At 38.7% G+C, this 19,265-nt stretch overlaps 1 protein-coding gene across 10 annotated transcripts in view; it reads right to left on the bottom strand.

The window, feature by feature from the left end:
* Positions 1-19,185, bottom strand: part of nfixa (nuclear factor I/Xa) — a 110,957-nt gene extending 91,772 nt beyond the window's left edge. For 9 of the 10 annotated variants that reach the window (XM_028453117.1, XM_028453176.1, XM_028453186.1 and 6 more), the window contains exons 1-2: positions 19,024-19,185; positions 12,600-12,683 (exon numbers count right to left, since the gene is read on the bottom strand). In XM_028453117.1, the coding sequence (XP_028308918.1) occupies positions 12,600-12,683; positions 19,024-19,026 (87 nt within the window). In that variant the 5' untranslated portion in view covers positions 19,027-19,185. Of the gene's footprint in view, positions 1-8,391; positions 8,639-12,599; positions 12,684-19,023 lie in introns of those variants that run through there. The other variant, XM_028453135.1, reaches the window with a different exon arrangement.
* Positions 19,186-19,265: the final 80 nt, after the last annotated feature.

The following is a 19,265-nucleotide window of genomic DNA, read 5'->3' as shown; positions in this document are numbered from 1 at the left end:
AAAAACACACCCATGGTTCAGAGTGAAGGGGGATGGAGAGGGAGACGCAAGGAGACGCAGAGACAAACAACAACAACAACAACCACAACTCATCCTAGAACAATGGCGACCTCTCGCTACCCGTTACTTCTTTAAAAAAGAAGCTAATTGAGGAGGTGGAGAGGGGAGGAGGATGAGGAGGAGGAGGAGGAGGATGAAGGTGAACCATAGTTGATCTCAAGCAGCTGCAAAGAGACGTCACCTCATCATGCCTTTTATTCCATGTTGGTTCCTTACATTTCCAATCCAATGATCTCATCGCTCTCTGGAAAATAAACTCTGCGCCTTATATGACTTTAAACTGCTCGTTTTTTTTTTTTTTTGCATCTTTGATTCCTAAGGCTGAGGAAACATATTGTCATCGGCGTTTTAGTTTGATTGTCTGATAGCAGGATTACGACACAAGTACCAAACAGATTTTGACCAAGTGTTAACCAAAGATAGTCCTCACGCCATGGAAGATTCCATTACACTTTGGAGGGGATCCAGATGAATATTCTGATTCTGGATCAGTTTAAAAAATCAGGAAATCCTTATCTCTTATCATTGGCGCAATTTCAACAATTTATATCGCGGCTCAATATGAACAGATCTTTATCAAATTTGACTCTGTTACAGTATGTTGAGTTGGTTCCTCAATTACCACGTCAGAATTTTATCCGGATCGGATCTGGATTGTGTATTTTTATCCCAAAATTCTATTACTGATGATTGTATTTTAAATCTCCCCGGGGGACCTTTCTTTATTTAATTTGTCTATATATATATATATATATATATATATATATATCTCGTTTCTTGAGTTTTCTTAAGTAATTCACTTGACCGTCTATATTTTATTTTGTTCCTTGCTTTGTGACATAAAAATCCTAATTGTGAGCGGCAAAATATGAACCAACGTATGTTGCCGGAAAGTGTGGCTGTATTTCAATGTTCTCACAAAATTAAAATTAAAAATGTAAAAAATAAATGATAAAAAAAGGGGGCGTCCATATATACACTTAAAAGTTACCAGTACTATATTGTTATTAAGGAGGATAGAAGATTCTTCCAAGCCTTTAAAGTAAGAAAGATAATGGTACCATGATCAGGATAACTGATCTAGATCAGTGGTTCCCAAACAGGGGTACGTGTAACTCTAGGGCTACATGAGCACGTTGCAGGGGGTACTCGGAAAGATTTTACGATTATTTTTTTAAAAAAATGAAGAAATGTTCTAAGTCCCTTTTTAGGCTATTTTTTGGGACAAATTCACCACAAACTAACAGTACTATTCCTCAATAGAATACTATGTTTTCCTGTAACTTATTGAAAAATAATTATTTAATGCTGTAGAGGCCATTTTATCACACTTATAATAATAATTAGCTACATTTTACAAAGGAGACCGTTTTTACTTAGTACTGAAGTAATCACATAAAGGTTTCATGGTATTTTATTTTATTTTTAAAATAAATTCCACTCATTGTTTCGAATTTTATAGATTCAGCCTTTGGGAACCGATGATTTGAACCAATGTGACACAGTTAAGGGTTTAGGAGAGAAATTATGGAGAGGGTATTTATGATGTGAAGGGTGTACACGTGATTTTACAAAAATGCAAAGGGGTACATGAGACAAAAAAGATTGGGAACCACTGATCTAGATAACTGTGAATATCTCTTATTCTCTGTACTCATTACAAAAAAAAAACAAAAAAAAAAAAACAGACAACTAGAAAATATCCAGTGCATTGATTTGATTGTGACTCTGTTCCTCTGTCTCGTCTATCTGTCCATACCATATGTGAGTGCTCGGTGTGATTTCAGTTTAGTGTGTGTTTTCGCACATGGCTTGATAAACAGAACTATATCTCAGACCAGCATATTACCGCTATAGGGGCCGCTCACTACTACTGGCCACAGATCAGCCTAAACCTAATCCACACTAGAAGGCAGAGGACAGTGCGAGGAGGCGGAGGGAAGAAAACACACACACAAACACACACACACACACGTACTGGCCAAACAAACACATTCATCCAGGGGACAGCCACCTATTACCCTGTAGTGCCAGCCGCCCCAGTTAGGCGTGTAAAATCCGTTTTCTATGGACAGGCAGGAAGACTGTGGAGATAAGGGATAAGCAAAGAACCACAGTGGAGGATTGATTCCTCCTCCAGGACAGACTCACACAGATTTACTTACACACACATGGCTCTCATCATGATTGAGGTTTTTCACTCAAGGGGGATGGGGGTGAGGGGGGGTGGGTCGTAAATTTGTCAGTAAAGTTAATTTTATCTGTTTGATATTACAGTTTAAATGTGGGGTGATCTGAAATATTCATACAGGCCTCTACATGCAGCGCGACTGAGTCCTTGAAGTTCGTCATAAACTAATCCTAAATTAGTGTTTTAGTTCCACAAAGTTCTAGGTTGGGACATGTAAAAACAAACAAGGACTCTCAATGGGTTTAAAAATAATAATAATAACAGAAATCAAATCAGCTTTTTTGTTTAAAACACCATTTTATAGTTAGGGTTAGTATAAACAGTTAGATACGCATGTAGGTTTTTTTTTTTTTTTTGTATTCTTTACAAGAAAAAGTCTAATATGACACATTTTTGTATGCAAAAACATGTATACCCCCTCACTTACAAATATCCAAAAAAACCTAACGCAGTGGTTCCCAACCTTTTACGGGTCGTGACCCCATTTTTATATCACAAATTTCTGGTGACCCCGAAGACACTTTTTCTCGAGAATTCATTTTTGATCATGTTTGTTATACTGTGTAACAAATACAGCGTAGATGCGCAAGCTCAGCTATTTTTGTACTGCATTTTATTTGAACTTCAGTTATATTTGAGAAAGTGAATCTATAGAATACTTTTGTTTGAGATTGTATGTGGAAAAAAATTGCATTTAAATAATAATAATAATTCAATATTATTTCAGAAGAACAAAAATATAATAATTTTAATCAGTAGTGTTTTTTTTAAATGTTATTATTACTAGATATTTTAGGTGACCCCATTTTAATACCAAGGTTGAAAAACACTGCCTTAACAGGTATAGTTATTATTTGAGGTTTAATTTTAGACAACATTGCACTCAAGAAAGTCTTTACTACTACTTTTAAAAAAAGTCAATTTAGCCTTGGAAAATAACACATTTTGTTGAACCAAATATATTGAGCGTTTAGAAATACATGATCTTTTTAATGTTAAATACAGTTTATTTGAATCGTGTATATTTTCTAAATATTGCTGGTATTGTCTTTCTGGCATTATTTAAATCAGTGGTTCTCAAACACAGTATTTAGTGCAGTGGGTCCCAACCTTTTCTGGATCGTGACCCCATTTTGATATCAAGACTTTCTGGTGACCCCAAAGACATTTTTTTCTGCAATTACATTTTGGTCATGTTTTCTGCATTTTAGTTGAACTCGATTTATATTTCACAAAGTGAAAGTATAGAAATACAGTTGTTTAGGATTGTGTCGTGTTGTTTTAATTTTCAAAAAAAGAATAATAGTTGAAACATTTCTCAGGCCACCCCATTTAAACTCCAGGCGACCTCACAATGGGGTCCCAATCCCAAGGTTGAAAAACACTTTTATTTCTATAGTTTTTTTTATCATTTCCGGTCATCTCACACCTGGGATGGGACCAAGACTGACACTTTATTTGTTAATTTTACACTCTCAAGTACCCCCTGTAGTCCAATCGCGTACCCCTAGGGGTACACATACCCCTATTTGAGAAGCACTGATGTAAAAGATAAAAAAAACAAAGAAACAAATAGAAAGTTGTGCTCTTCCTGCTTGCCTGCATGCTTTCGTCTGTTGCTGCATACACCAGCTCTCACTCAAGGACAAACAGTGTAAGGTGGACCTGGTCTGCCTCCAAGTCAATGGATAAATAAGTAAAAAGAACACAGTGTACCCCTGGGTTCTGTCGACAGCCCACCGCCTGCACGCCTGCAGTTTACACCCGGCAGTCCACAGCAAACCTATGCTGTGCCGACCAAGTAGCAGGAGTGTGTGTGTGTGCGTGTGTGTGTGTGTGCTGGTATACACTGACTGTAGTATGTCTAGTATGTCACCAGATCGGTCAGACCCACCTCGCCTTACAACAACGCTGAATCCAGTCCAGGTGAAACCAGAACCGGAGGCTGACGCAGGCATGACATGGTTCCAACACGGGTAAAAACGTAGCAAACACTCGCTCGTACTCCAACACTGACACGCACAGCCGTGACGGCCAAGGCCACAGATGTCTGTTAGTGAGCCGACAGCCGTGAAAACAATGAAACAGATTAAAATGAAGTTTGGCTCACAGCACCTATAAGTTTTTTTGTTTTTCGTTTTTTTTTTTTTTTTTAATTTAAAAGAAATCCACACCCACAGCCTTTAACTCCATGCAAACTGCTTGTGTGGGCTCCACAATATTGCCACACAGTCTGCATGCCTCTCCATATGCAAGCAGCCTCGTGTTTGGTTGGGATGAAAGTGCTTTCATCTCCATCACCAAAGACGGTGATGGCAAAATCACGTCTTTTTATATTTGTCTGGCTATGGCATGACTACAGTATGTATAGATTCACCGTCTTGCTTTTAAGCGTTTTGCCAATCTACATGGATGAGTCCATTTCAAGGACTTTTATGATCTTCAAATCTGAAACCCTTGTGAAGTTCATGTAATCAGACATAAGACGTCTACAAGCGAGCATGCTTGCAAAATGAAAACTTTTCCGTGTGGCGTTGAGTTAACCAATCTCCCACACATTGTTAAATATCGGAGTTTTTGCAGCAAAGCTTCAAAAGTTGGCAGAATTTGTGAGACATGCCATCGTCTGTGTTAGCAGCCTTTCTCATTTGAATAAGTGGGGTTTTTGCGGCAGTCTAGAAATAATTGATTTCAAAACGCAGTGCACAAAAGTTTTAATTAAAGACATGAATTCGACCTTCTAGATGCATTAAAACTTTACGCAAATGCTTTCCATAATGAGAAATATTGGCACAGACTAAAAAACTTCATGTTGGGAGAGTGCATCACCTCTGGCTGTTGCTACAGTCACTATTGGAGGCCATTCCAGCAAAAGCTTTTATCACCAACATTAATTATACATTGTACATTGTTTGCTGCATTTTTACATGTTTGCTATGATTTGTTAATTATTCACTAGGCTGTGATCAAGAACACAATCTTAAGGAAGGAAATGCTCGGCAGCTCAACAGTAAAGAAAAAAGAGAAAAGCATATACAGGTATCTAACCATCCATTCCAGCGTGATAAAATGTCCCTGAGGTGGTCGCCGTAAATTTGTGATATAAAAATGGGGTCATGACACATGACAATTAGATCAACGAATCAAACATATTTACTCCAAAAAGAAAGGGAAAAGATAAAAATTGCCACTTGAAAGTTTGTTTTCATCTCCAGTAAAATACGTCTATGCACCCAGATGCGATTTCACATCCCACAATGCAATGTGTGATACATTTCATCAAATGGAAAGTTCATAATGAGGATGAAAACTATTTTGTCCTTTCTGTTTGGAGTAAATGATGTTCAATTTATTGGGCATACGGTATGAGTTTATCTACACAATGATTGGGATAAGCTTTAACTGTAAATGAGAAATCTATTTCAAATTCCAATTTGATATTGATGCTTTATTTTAGATCACATACTTACACTATGAAATTCATGTTTACACAATAATGTGTGTGTTTTTTGTTTCAACTAATATTGAATTTACTAACATAAGGCAATGCATTTTTATTTTATTTTTTTTTTTTTACAAATAAACAATTTATTATTTTTTAGGCTTCCAAATAAAACATTTTAAGGTTTTCAAATATATATATATGCTTAGCTTCTTTTATAACTTTCAAACAATTTGAGCACAAAGGTGAACAATGTGAATAATCACCCGCATTTTTACACTTTTATTACCCGATGCATGCCCTGAACCGGACCGTCTCACTAACCGTAATCGGCCCGCGGGTCGTATATTTAACACCACGGCTGCAGCAATACCTATGCAAATGAAACGCTAACTTAAGTTTGCAAGGATTTTTGTTTCAATAAATATAAACACTTAACACACACACTGTGAGATTTAAGCGAATGCAAACAAATCAACGCGCGTGATTCGTCAGTGGACGCGGGAACAGCGGCGCGCGAGGATCAATATGTAGGCTATCGCGCGCATATGGTCAGCATGCGCGCGAGAAGATCTGCTGCCAATTCATTTGAATTAATGGAAGAAAAAAAAAGAAAAAAAAAAAAAAGAAAGAAAGAGGAAACCTCTGCCTCACACCGACAGGCTTTGGAAAATCATCTGTGCCTAATGTGCAGAGTGGAGCTGCTGGACTGCAAATCAAACAGAAGACTGATTAGAAAATGATGGGTTTAAAACTCACAGGTTTTAAACTGTGACTGGAAGAACGTTTAAAAAAAGACTGAAGCACATGTTGCATGGATGGATAGTAAAATGTGTGTGTGTGTGTGTGTGTGTGTGTGTGTGTGTGTGTGTGTGTGTGTGTGTGTGTGTGTGTGTGTGTGTGTGTGTGTGTGTGTGTGTGTGTGGTGTATGAGAGCAGCATGGCTTTATTAAGCTCAACTATTCGCTTTAAAGAAGTGTGCTGAGCAGCTCAGAAGGCCCGAAATAACATTTCTAAGTATTTTCCACAAAGCTTTTCCAAAAGCTGTATTGGAAAAAAGAAATAACCTGCATCCTCATACCTGCACTAGATTGAATCCAAATGATTAAAATAACGGGCAATAGGGGTTTAAAACTCCATCGATGCCATTATAAATGCTGAAATCAATATCTTACCTGTAAGTTGAAGGGTAAATATATATATATTTTTCTCATAAAAACGGGATGTTAAATGCAGAGATGAACACATTCAGGTTGAACCCGCTGTGTGTCCTGCGGCCTCCAGTCCGTACGGCGCGTAAAGAGCGTTAACTCTCCGCTGACCGCACCGTGCGCACTTATCCAACATGTATCCAACATCACTTCTGTGCATGCATGCGCCATAGCAAGAGGACATGCAGCAAATAAAAGCTGTGCAGGGAAAGGTCATTCATAGCATGACCTTTGGTGCCATCGGCTCCTTTATGAAATACATTTGTATTTATTTTTATTTGTACATGCCCAGTGGCTCGCACATTGAAATAAGAGACAGTGTTTGATGGAAGGGGAAAAAACAGATAATGTTGCTGCTGCTAAAAATAGAATAAACTATAGAGCACGTCATTATGTCAACGTCATGGTGGAGTCAAAACAAATCTATGTAAAAGACTCACTTCAAAGTGTGTAATCTATTTGAATGGATCTTTTTTTTTTTTAAATAAAATAAAAAATATATAATAAAAATATAACCGAAAATATCTCGTATATTACTGTACCTTTGCTCTATATTTGCAAAAGCAATTTTACACTCAGCACAAGTGACAAGCAAATATGTAAAATAAAGCTTCTTTATATTAATGTTGAGCTCCCATCATAGAAATGACCTTTAAATTATGTTAATAATTATTCAAACGCACGATGTATTTCTATATGGAGAGCGCCAGTAACGGCAGCGTTTTGTTCTTTAAAATTATGACTTTTTTTTTTTTTTTTTTTTTTTTTTTTTCAAAATGCTTCACAAAGTTTTTAATCTGCCCACACTTTGCCCGTAAAAAAAAAGTCTTATTTTGTGAGGCAGCTTGCAGCCGGAGTCCGTAGTCAACTCATAGCCGCGGACACTACAGTACACTACAGTATAGTATAGTATAGTATAGACCCCCTCAGTCCACAGCACCGGACCACAGCTCAACTACAACAGCCACAAGTCCCACAGCAACAACAACAACAAAAAAAAAAAAAGAGAAGAAAAAAAATCCCGCTGACATCCAACTCCAATAACGACTCTATTTTTATTCATGTCATTATTCAATAAAATTTCAAATTTGCCCTGGGGTGTTTCAACCACGCTGGTCGTTACTGTCAGGACACTTTGCTCTTCTTCCCCGTTCACCAACCTCTGTTTTATATCAAATAGATTTGGGAGAAGCGCCATTTTCTCTCCAAACCATGCGCACTGGGACGCACCGAAGCGCCCGTTGGAGAAGTGCCATTAAAAGGAGAAAAAGAGGGGTGAAAGTGGGTGAGAGAAGGAGGAGAGCGAGGTTAAACACCATCCGCTACAGGACATAGGGTTAGTAACGAGTCCTTAGTGCGCAACAACTGACTGCAGACAGACGGACAGTCCGGCACACTGACTGTATGTAACAGTAACAACACGGAGACGCACGATGCCGGAAAAAGAGAGCGGACAGGAAGCGGTAGAACGTGGTTACGCTGCGTACCTGAGTGAGGCAGTAAGGCGAGTACATGGCGGTGTCTACAGATCAGAGTTGGAGGACTGGATAACGAAGTTGGATGGATGTTGGCTGCGGTGCCGCATTGCAAAGCCGCTGTGGCTCAGTCCAGGCTGTAACCCCGCCTCACTCACTCACTCACTCACTCACTCACTCACTACCAGTGGAAGCTCCGCTCCAAGTACACCGCAAAGTTTGAGCAGCGCTCCCTCCCTCACTGTCACTGCCTCCCTCTCTCACTCTCACACAGATCAGCCACAGTCACTGCAACTACTTTTACCAGCACTTCTACATTTAAACAAACCAGGAACATTAAAGTCACGGTTCTTTGTATTTCAAAAGGAAAAGTCGCCTGAGTTTATTGCGTACGGTGCGCCTGTGAGCTCCTGTCTTTACATTGGCACACACAGAGGTGTAGACTACTGATATTTCCTACTCAAGTAGATCATGTTACTTGATGGAAATTGTACTCACATACAAGTAAGTCATACATGAAATACTCAAGTACAAGAATAAAAAGTAGCTCAATTAAATAGTACTCAAAGTAAAAGTTACTAGTTTTTTTTGTTTTGTTTTTTTTTTTGGTAATAAATCTTGCCACGGTTGCCTTGCATACAGTAAACATCTCATGTATAAACTTAAAAAAGTAAGAGACCAAATCTTTCACAATTGGAACAATTTTCCACAAAGGCATCTGTATAAAATAAAAGGTTTGTCAAAATGTACCTTTTTTTATTTATTTTTATTTTTTTTAAATAAAATAACAACAATGAATTCAATTCAAAATAATAATAATAAAAAAAATGATCAGGCTCTAAGTATAGCTAAATGTATGATCTCTAAAACTGTGCCATGCCCATTGTGCCTTGTGGGTAACTATGAAACTCCAACCTGAACCCAAGAAAGTGGCTGGGTGTTGATCAGAAATGGCACGAACATATATGCATGTTCAATGCGTACGGAAATAATAATAATTAAAAAAAAAAAAACACAAAAAAAATTATAATTCACTCAGTAACGGTTGAGTGTAGAAATGCAATGAATTGCTTTACTTTCTTTAAAATATACTTAAGTACAAGTAAAATGACTGATTTAGAAATAAACTCAAAAAAGTACAAGTACCCATAAAAGCTACTCAATTACAGTAATGTGAGTACTTGTAATCTATTACTTTCACCTCTGCATGTACATTATATTGTTTTTGCCCATTTTAAATCTATTAAAGAGATACCTGTCTGTCTGTCTGTCTGTCTGTATGTCTGTCATCTGTCCATCTGTTTTCCTTTCTTCACAAAGGCTCGTCTCCCTGTCTGTTGAGTCCCAACAATGCTTTTATGATGCTTTTCTCAGTTCGAACAAACTTTTTGTAAAACTCCTCTCGTGTCATTGTAACAAAGCCAAATGTTTACAAAGTCTTTGCGCCTGAAGCCAGATTGTATTTTTTCATTTGACTGTGTTTGGTCAACCTGTCTCACAGTCTTTGCAAAGACAGCAGAGCCAGGACAAATGTTTGAGAGGGCACGTTTCCTCAAAAATCTAAATTTGGTCTTTTGTTTTGTTTATTTTTTGCTCTGGTAACAAATACAAGAGTAGCTATCGGCAATAAAAAAAATTTAAAAAAAGTTAGAATTCACAAACACCCATCATGCTGTGGTGTTTGATACTGTTGTCCGTAAAGTCTGCAGCAGAGCTGATAGCTGAAGGATTGTCAGTGGCCTATATCTTTTTAAACACTTGAGCTCCTGCAGGCATTCATTGCCTTATTTTCCAAGCCATATAGTTCTAGGTGTTAAGATCAGCTTTATTTTTATGTACTTTGAATTATATTCTGCTTTTTTCACATTTAAATATAACTCCTTGTCCAAATATTACAGTTACAAAAAAATGTTAAGAGTGTGATAGTGTAAATATTCAAATGTTCCCAACCTTTTAGGGGATGCTTTGGTATTTAAAAAATGGTCCATTATTGTAATAAAAAGTTAAAAGTGGATACAGCAGGTTTTTTTTTTAATTTAACTTTCTGTTCTTTTTGTGATTTTTTTTTTTTTTTTTTTTTTTGAGGGGGTGGGGGTTCTCCAAAATGTTTGAACAATTTAGGTCATCTTCCACATATTTGTATATGTAGGGGAAGACAAAAGCTATGTGAACTTGTACAGAGTATAGTCTAAACCCGTCTCACTGTGAATCCTATTGTATGGAAGCGATGCACTCTGTTTCTAATCAAGCTTGGCTTTATCCTCGCCCGCTCCCTGCTCCTCAGCCCTAATCAAACTCATATATGCAGGCAGAGTGCCTGCAATTATACATAAGCCTCAGCCTGTGCATGTTTGTGAGAGTGTGTGTGTGTGTGTGTTGTGCGCAAAGAGGAGAGAGAGAGAGAGAGGATGTGTGTATGAACGTGTGCAGTTTTAGGAGTTGAAGTCACCCCAGTGGGTGAATGCCAAGTTTTTCAGGGCAAACGAAGCAGCGCAGCTTTACGAGACCTCAGCCTTATGTAGGGTACTTACAAACACACACCACCTTATAATTGTAATTATACACACAAATTGCACACACGTACAATCATGGTTGCGATATGTGGTCAAAGATACGAAAGCTCATTCAAGAGAAAATCAAATAAAAGCAACAGAAAGTGGAACACGTTGACGTGTAGCGTTCCTTCCCCTTTCTCACATCTTTCCAAACCACACCCAAAGGCATCGTCCCAAATCCCCAAAATCCCAAAGCCTTTGTGTGCGCCTCACTTTCCCTTATTCTTTTTTATGTCTACCTCACTCGCTTTCTTGGTGGTTTACTCTAAATCCCATTATCTGCCTTTCTGCTATTATAATCTTAAGTTGTATTTCCCCTGCCCTTGTTAAGGCATCTGATGTTCCTCTCAGCATTCAACACAAGCTCCTAACTGAAACACACACACACACACACACACACACACACACACACACACACACACACACACACACACACACACTATAGCAACCACAAGGAGTTACAAAACACTGCAGATGAGGTTTTTCCCTCTAAAATCTCTCCCCACATTCAAACAGTCCAGTGTGAACTTCACCTATCAAGGCGTCCCATGCACACAGGGAATTCTGAGTCTATGTTTGCCATTAAAAAACACATGAGAAAACCAGATGGTGTGTCTAAAGTTAGCATGTTGTGGTCTCTCATTGACACAGTACTGCCCATGCGTGCTGTTTACTATTGCCTGTGGCTAGGCCATTAAATATTGAAAGTGATGTAGCATACTGATACTGCCTTTAGCATGCTAAATGTGTGAGACAGGTGGTTGCATGAGGCTGCCTTTCAAAAAAAGGAGGAATATGTGAACGGAAAATGTGCGTAACTGTACCATTTACCATGGCATACAGTGTAAATATTGTTTGAGGAAGCTGTTTATGTGAGCTCTGGGAAAGAGCACGCCAGTCAAATGCATATAGGCATATGCAACAGGCTGACTGGCCGCTATGGCTGACAAGCGTTTCATACACAATGTGGATCCCAAAGACTCTATGGATCTGTTTGCAATCTGAGTGTGTGCAGAGCAATGTGTCACGCCTGCTGCTTTTAATGTTTACAGTGTAGTAGCTGCTCATACGTTACACTCTGACTGGTTTCCATTATTGGGTTTCCACCATTTTTCGTTTTCAGCACGAGAAAAATGCTGTCGTGTTTAATAGGATAATTTTGTCATTCCTTAATTTGAGTTCAAAAGTGCAGCATATTAGCCACGTAGCCTGAGGGGTAGTATTTTACGCTATACCCACACACACACACACACACACATGTTGTGATGAAAGCATTTTTGCAAGATTTACTGTATATATGTTTTTACTGGAGGCTGAAGTTTGTGGAGGAAAATATGAGTTACTGCTGCAGTATGAAGCCAAACTTCTGCCAAGAAGGAACAAAACCTTTGTTTAAAAATGCTGCCAAATAGTTGACATTTTTAGAAAGTATGTATTCTTTTCGGAGACACTGTTGCCACATGTTAGCTTAGAGAACGGAAGAATTTAGGCCATACAACAAAAACAAAATGGTAAGAGAATGAAAGTGACTGTCAAAATAAAATGTAGATATATTTGATGGATATATAAACTCCAGACTTAGTGGAACATAAAGAGTATTACACACATGGCGCTAACACAAATTGCATTAACATTGAAAGTGTGTGCGACTGTGTGAGTTTATACCCTGTATGTGTCAGACACGAGGAAGCATTCGGGCATCCCTGGGCCTCTCGTGGGGTCGTCGTTCACCAGGTAAGTGTCAGTAGCCTGAAAAACACAAAGAGGTGAATTCATTAAAAAACTATTTACTAGCACAACATTTGATACAAAAAACCTGATTATGTTAAAGAAGCAAATTACTTTCTCAGAAATACAGGCATAAATAACCTTAAATACGAATGAGGGATACAAATATTCTAATTTGATAATCACTATGGTTTCATCCATTGCTGCCTATTGTGTGTTGTGTATATATTTTCTACTGTTTTTACCTCTTATCTGACTTTGGTATGCCTTGGCTGTTTCAACTATAGAAATAAAGCTGACATTGACTTACAGTAAAAACACTTTCTCGACTTTAAACTATTCAACCAACAGTTTTTAGGGTCAATGTTCTTGCTGTAAGAACCAAAGTGGTCTTGGTGCATTCATTTTTCCCCATTTATATTTGTTGGATTCAAATCCTGACCCTCCAGTCACCAGTTTCTCTGACCGTTATTATTATTCCACCAGTTGGTGAGAATACCTTATGCTGTGAAACTATATGGGCATTGTAATTTTAAAGAAAATGTTGATATATTACTTTTTTAAATCTTATTTATAATCAAAATTCACAAAAATACCCCATCAATCCTAAACATTTGAGCATCCTCTCAATAGACTTTAGTGGTTATGGGATAAAATTGTTTTTATGTTTTTATAATGCAAATCCATCACATGCCATTTTGAACTTTTGTGAGATTGCCTTTGAACACCAGTTTGTCAACAATCATATGTTTGTAGGTTTGCATTCGGGAAGATTTTTTGTTATTCTAAGCCTAGCAGGCAGGCCGACATGCAGGCAGCGGCGGGGCACTGGCAGGGCCTGGAGCTGTGAAATAGGCTCTCCTTGCAGTTCTACAGTTGATTGGATCAATCTATCCCACTCTACTTAGCTGAAGGGAGCCCAAATCCCACAGCTGCTGTGCCGTTCTGTGAAATCCTATTTAATTTCACAACTTAAACGGATAAAAAAGCGTGCGCAGACACTTGTGCCAGCCCGAGACCCCATGCCATATTTGTTCAATGAACAGGAGCAGAGCAAAAACGGTGTAGCTTGATTGTGTGGAAACGGTGACACACACACACACACACACACACACACACACACACACATATAATCCTGCACACGTATATACATATATATACAGTTTCTTCCTGTATACATGCTGGCTAACTCTCACACAGAAATGCACACATATCAGTACACACGTGCATGCCGCGTATGCAGACACACAGACACAAACCCCATAATAAGAGCCAGACGTTGGCAGACCACACAGCCCCGAGTTGTGGTGAAAACAAAGGCTATTCATATCCTTAGCAATGAGAGGTCTGTACAACTAACTCTGTTTCTCCCTCGCTCTGCCCCGTCTCCCCTCTTACCTTTATTTTTTTTCTTTTACAGATAATCTGCAAATGTTTAATGTTATAGCAAGTGTGTGATTTTATTAGCCCATAAACATGTTTTCTGACATGTTGGTCTTATCCTACAGCAGAGACCCCTGACTCTTTGAGAGGCCATTATTGTGCCTTTTGTTTAGTGTTGAGAGGAAGGCTAATCACTATGGGAATGGGGTTAAGCCCTTTATAGTGACAAATACACATTATATTTGTACCCACATTTAAAACTCACACAAAACTAACTTGTTCACTCATAGTCTGTAATAGGCCACGTGTCTGACAGTGACACTGCATGTGATTGGCTGTCGGTCCAAACCATGGGCAGGATCCCAGCACCTGTGCTGTAGGGACACCAGTGTGAGTCTGTGACAAGCATAGAATAGACCACAAAGCATCATGTGTGCTGGAGCCTTTGGGATTGGCTATACCCAGCCAGAAACACGGTCATGTGCACGGGAAAGATCACCCTAATTGGTTGAACTGGACCCAAAAAATCTTTAGGTGGAAAACAGCAGTTTTCATTGGCTGAAAAGGCTTCATTCTCCTGGAAGCGTAGTGACTATGTATGAAAATGTGTGTTTGCACCATGGTTATTTTTTATTTATTTACCTTACCCTATCTTTAGCTTGACTTTATGCAACAATAACAGCAAATCCAGCATCAGTTTATTTGCTCTAATTTCACACCAACAACTGACACAAAGCAGTCTAAATGATCCCTTTATGTTGTCAGCCAAAGGAACAGGTGTTGATGAACCTCAATCCCATTGTGCAACAATGAATAACATGAAGCTAATGAACAGGCTAAGCTCTGTACCTGCCACTGGGGAGGCCAGAACACACTGACTCTCTTTGTAGTAAAACCCTTAAAAAAAAAAAACCTCCAGGCCCCCAAACTCACTCTCCTGCAGCAGTGTATGAATTATATATTGTACTATATATATATAGAACATATGCCCGGCCCATATGGCCAGCCCTGAGCGAAAAAATCTCAAAGCCCTCCTTAATTAACATTTTAGAGGGAAGATTCAGAGGCGGGAGATTGAGTCAGTGACCTATTTGGAGTCCATCATCGCCCAACGCAAACGTGTTAATTGAGACAGATTTTACTACTCGAGAAATATGCAGAGTGGAAGATGCACTGGTGGATTTTTTTGAGGTGGTTGAGGGTTCAAGCTTTGTGATGTTAGACAGACGTATATAAAATCAGTTTTAAAAGCGTTTTCTCTGTTTCTTTATGTGCGTTCTCCCTCTTCGTCTCACCCCATCATTCTTTGGCTCACTCTGTCTCCTGCTCTCTCTGGGTATTCACGTAGACGACCATATGGCCAAATTCTTTGGAGGTGAGATCTGCAGAACCTGCTCACACACTTGCATATATACTCACATGTGCACTGACACACAAAACCTCCAGGAAAAGTCCTGATGGTGGTGTTCACTCATAACTGGCTCCATTTTAAAGACATTAATGGCAACGTATCAATGATCCATCCTGCTCTCTACGTTTCTTTCTGCGTCTTGCATTAACAGTCACAGACACACTAATCGCAGCTCAGCACTTTATACACAGCCTTTATATATTCTCCAAAAAAAAAAGATAATTTCTGCATAGTCCTCGACTAAATCAGCTACCAGTAATGTCAGTCCATCCTTTTTTAAAACCTTAATTGTAGTCACCTCCGTTGTGCCTTTGACATGTTTTTCTCATCATAATTTGCCTGAAAATAGCTTTGCCAAGTTAAAGGCATGGAATAAAAATGGGGGGATGGAGGAAGGAAAAAATCCCAGTCCAGCCAACCTGCGTGAGATGGCAACCACTTCAAAGAAGCTAGGCCGCACCGGCGATCTGTTCCATGGTGTGTGAGGAGTGTATGAAAGGCAGGGATGGCCACCGTGTGAGTCCCTGCCAAAGCTACCTAAGGGAGAGTTGCTAAAAAAAAAAAAAAAAAAACTATTTTTCACACAGCTATCTCAGGGGGTTGATGAGGATACTGGGTGAGTAAGATAGAAGATGAGAAATGAAGGGTTTGCATTTGAAAAAGTTAAATAGATAGATGAGCCGAGTGGGGCAAATGATTTTACTCTACTTGAAGACCATCAAGGTTTGATGGGTCAGCAGTGAGGCCAAGATGCTGAGATGAAGATTGATAATTGCTGAGTTGTGCAGTTGTGCTATACACTATATTAATATTCCGTCAAGGTGTCGGGTGTTAATGACTCAAGTTAAGGAATTTGAAGAAAAGCGAAATGACTGAAGCATAGTCAGAAACTCAACAATCCATGATGTGAGGTAAAACTTGTGATTTTTTTTGTTTCTATAATCAATATAAATGTAAGTGAAGGAAAGACAATATCTGTTTTCAGCTCTGGTTCATTTCATTTTACCAAAACTGTTACAATGCAGCAAGTTCAGACAGATTGCTCGCTGTGACTGACACACCCTGTGTCTCATTTGGCCTGGCACACTGCCCGTCAGCTACTGATCTTGCTAGACAGGACAAGCTACGGACTGCGGCCCTGAGATAATGCCATGCCAATTGTAACAGTAAACGGCATTACACCAACAACACATCGTTTGCACTATAGGCCTCCTTCATAAAATTGATATAACAGTACTATTAGCAGGCATTTTTCTACAAGAAGATTTCCAAGAGGCCAAACCACACGTATTGAAGGTCTGCGTTAGTGACTAAGTGCATCTAACAATGAGGTTTGAGCTGCTACAATCAGCCCTTTGTGTCACACAACAACTGATCCATGGGGAGATTTCCTTGTGGTTATGGCTAATGCAGCAGAGTTTGCCACAAGAAGAGCAACATTAGACACACACACACACACACACACACACACACACACACACACACACACACACACACACACACACACACACACACACACACACACACACACACACAAGGAATAAGGAAACAAGTTGAGCTGACTTCAGAAGAACCAACCTAAATTCTAAATACATTCCTGCCCACATCCCTCCTCAACTTGTGCTTGACTGACAGGTTTAACTGTTGGCAAGTTTTTCTATGCTTCAATCATGCCGCAGTTACAGTAAGTGTGAAATAATAGCTGCACAATCAAAACAAACTGCATCGAGTTCTCTCCCTCTTAATTATTTGAGCCATTGTCTCATTGTTCACGTCAAAGCTTAGAGCCAAGACACCTGCAGGTGAGCATCCTTTTCATTACAGGCTCTGTCGTACAGGTTTGGAGGGTTGGCACAAACGTTTCTGGAAGGTGGCCTGGTGAAGTTTATATAATTACCGGTATTTAAAGCACACAAAAGAAATCTGTGTTTACATCCGCTTCTTCAACAATGTTGTGCTGAATAAAGTCAGAAATCCAGTAGCTCCTGTAAAAGTATGTAACTGAACTGAATACCCATGTGCTATTGAATTATGAAATATGCAATAATGCCAGAGACTTTGATCATTATCTCAGAGGAAAGATCAGAAAAACAAAAGTCAGTTTTCTTTAAAGCTGAACGTCCATTCTTGGTGTAGAAAAAAAGCATTATTTTTACAATGTATTTTTTTTTTTTTTTTAACCTGACATTTTATTTGACCCTGTATTTTTTATGCCAGAGCTTTGACTGTCTTTTTTATCTGCACAAACCCTTTTACTTATGAAATCATTTACAAATATCTGACTTCTTTTATATCTTATTTACTACATGGACATGCTATCAGCAATAACCGTAACACAGTGGTTCCTATCCTTTTTTGGATCGTGACCCCATTTTGATATCAAGAATTTCTGGTGACCCCAAGAAGATTTTTTTTTTTTTTTTTTCAGAATTAGTTTTTGATCATGTTTGTTATAGTCGCCAGGATTAGTGACAGGTTGCAGCTCAGATATTATTATTTTTACTTAGTTGAACTACATTTATATTTGACAACGAGAAAGTATAGAATATGGTTGTTTAAGATTGTGTTGTTATAATTTAAGAAAATAATAATAATTCAAAAAAAAAATTTTTTTTCACAAAACTGTTTTAATTTTTCAGACATTTCAGGCGACCCCACATGAGGTGCCGGCCCCAAGGTTGATCATTGCTAATTTAAAATAATTTATTTAGTTGAAACTATTGAAATAGATTTTGAGTAAGCTATGTGTGTGTGTGTGTGTGTGTGTGTGTGTGTGTGTGTGTGTGTGTGTGTGTGTGTGTGTGTGTGTGTGTGTGTGCGCGCGTTTAAATGTAATTATCATTACTCTAATCATAACAAGCACTTATAATTGTTCTTCATCTGCAGCAGAAAGTGCATGTCCATTAATAAGAGCCGCAGAAAAGCGCACATTCAGCGTGCGCGTTGCACCAGGCCACGCGCGGGCTCATGGCGTCCTGCAGAGCTCTGATGAAAGGCATGATGGTGTTTGTGTTTTATTCTGTTTGATCAGAGCCGCTCAGGAGGATCTGCCTCCACGTTGTCAGTGTGTCTAATACACAGACGCATAATAACCACTGTTTGTTAAACATGCAAAAAAGATGAACATGACCCATAACATGACATGGTAAAAAAAAGACATAAATAAATAAAAATTAAAATTGCGCAGAAAATATCAATCATGTGTATAACCAAAATACTGTATATACCATGTGAAAATGGATATTAAATAGCTTTAGAAACACAATGTATGATTTTAGGGAATGTCTTATTGCATTATGTGTTAATGTTAAGGCCAACGCACGCACAGGTGGGATGTGTAGGTTAATGTCACCTGTGGCCTGTAAGACTCAGGGCCAAATCTATTTCTATAACACTGTTCACATTGTATACAGAAGAGAAAAAAAAAATCTGAAGCTAAATTAATTATCATGATGCACTGAAATCAACAGTTTTTTTTTTTTTTTTTTGGTGTTCTTTCAGTCAGTCCCATTGACTTCACCCTATAGAAGGAAAAGAAGGGGAACTATTGGGTTACACAGCACGTACCATTATAGCGCGGGGAGATCTGCCAACACTCTCAATGCCCCATTTTCCTTTAAAAGTTCAGCTTCCAAAAAAAAAGTGGGAGAGGGAGTGAGCGACTTGTTCTCCGCTGTAGACGGAAGAAGAAGGAAAAAAAAGACCTTTAAACAAGTCGGGCTCAGGCCCAGTTAGAAAAAAAAAAGTGGGTCCACTTTGGAAGATGAGAGAAAAAGAAAGGAGTGCAGCTCCGAGCCCTCAGTCTAGTG

This window comes from Gouania willdenowi, chromosome 1, assembly GCF_900634775.1.
Source record: "Gouania willdenowi chromosome 1, fGouWil2.1, whole genome shotgun sequence".
NCBI lineage: Eukaryota > Metazoa > Chordata > Actinopteri > Blenniiformes > Gobiesocidae > Gouania > Gouania willdenowi.
This window is presented reverse-complemented; position numbering and strand designations above follow the sequence as displayed.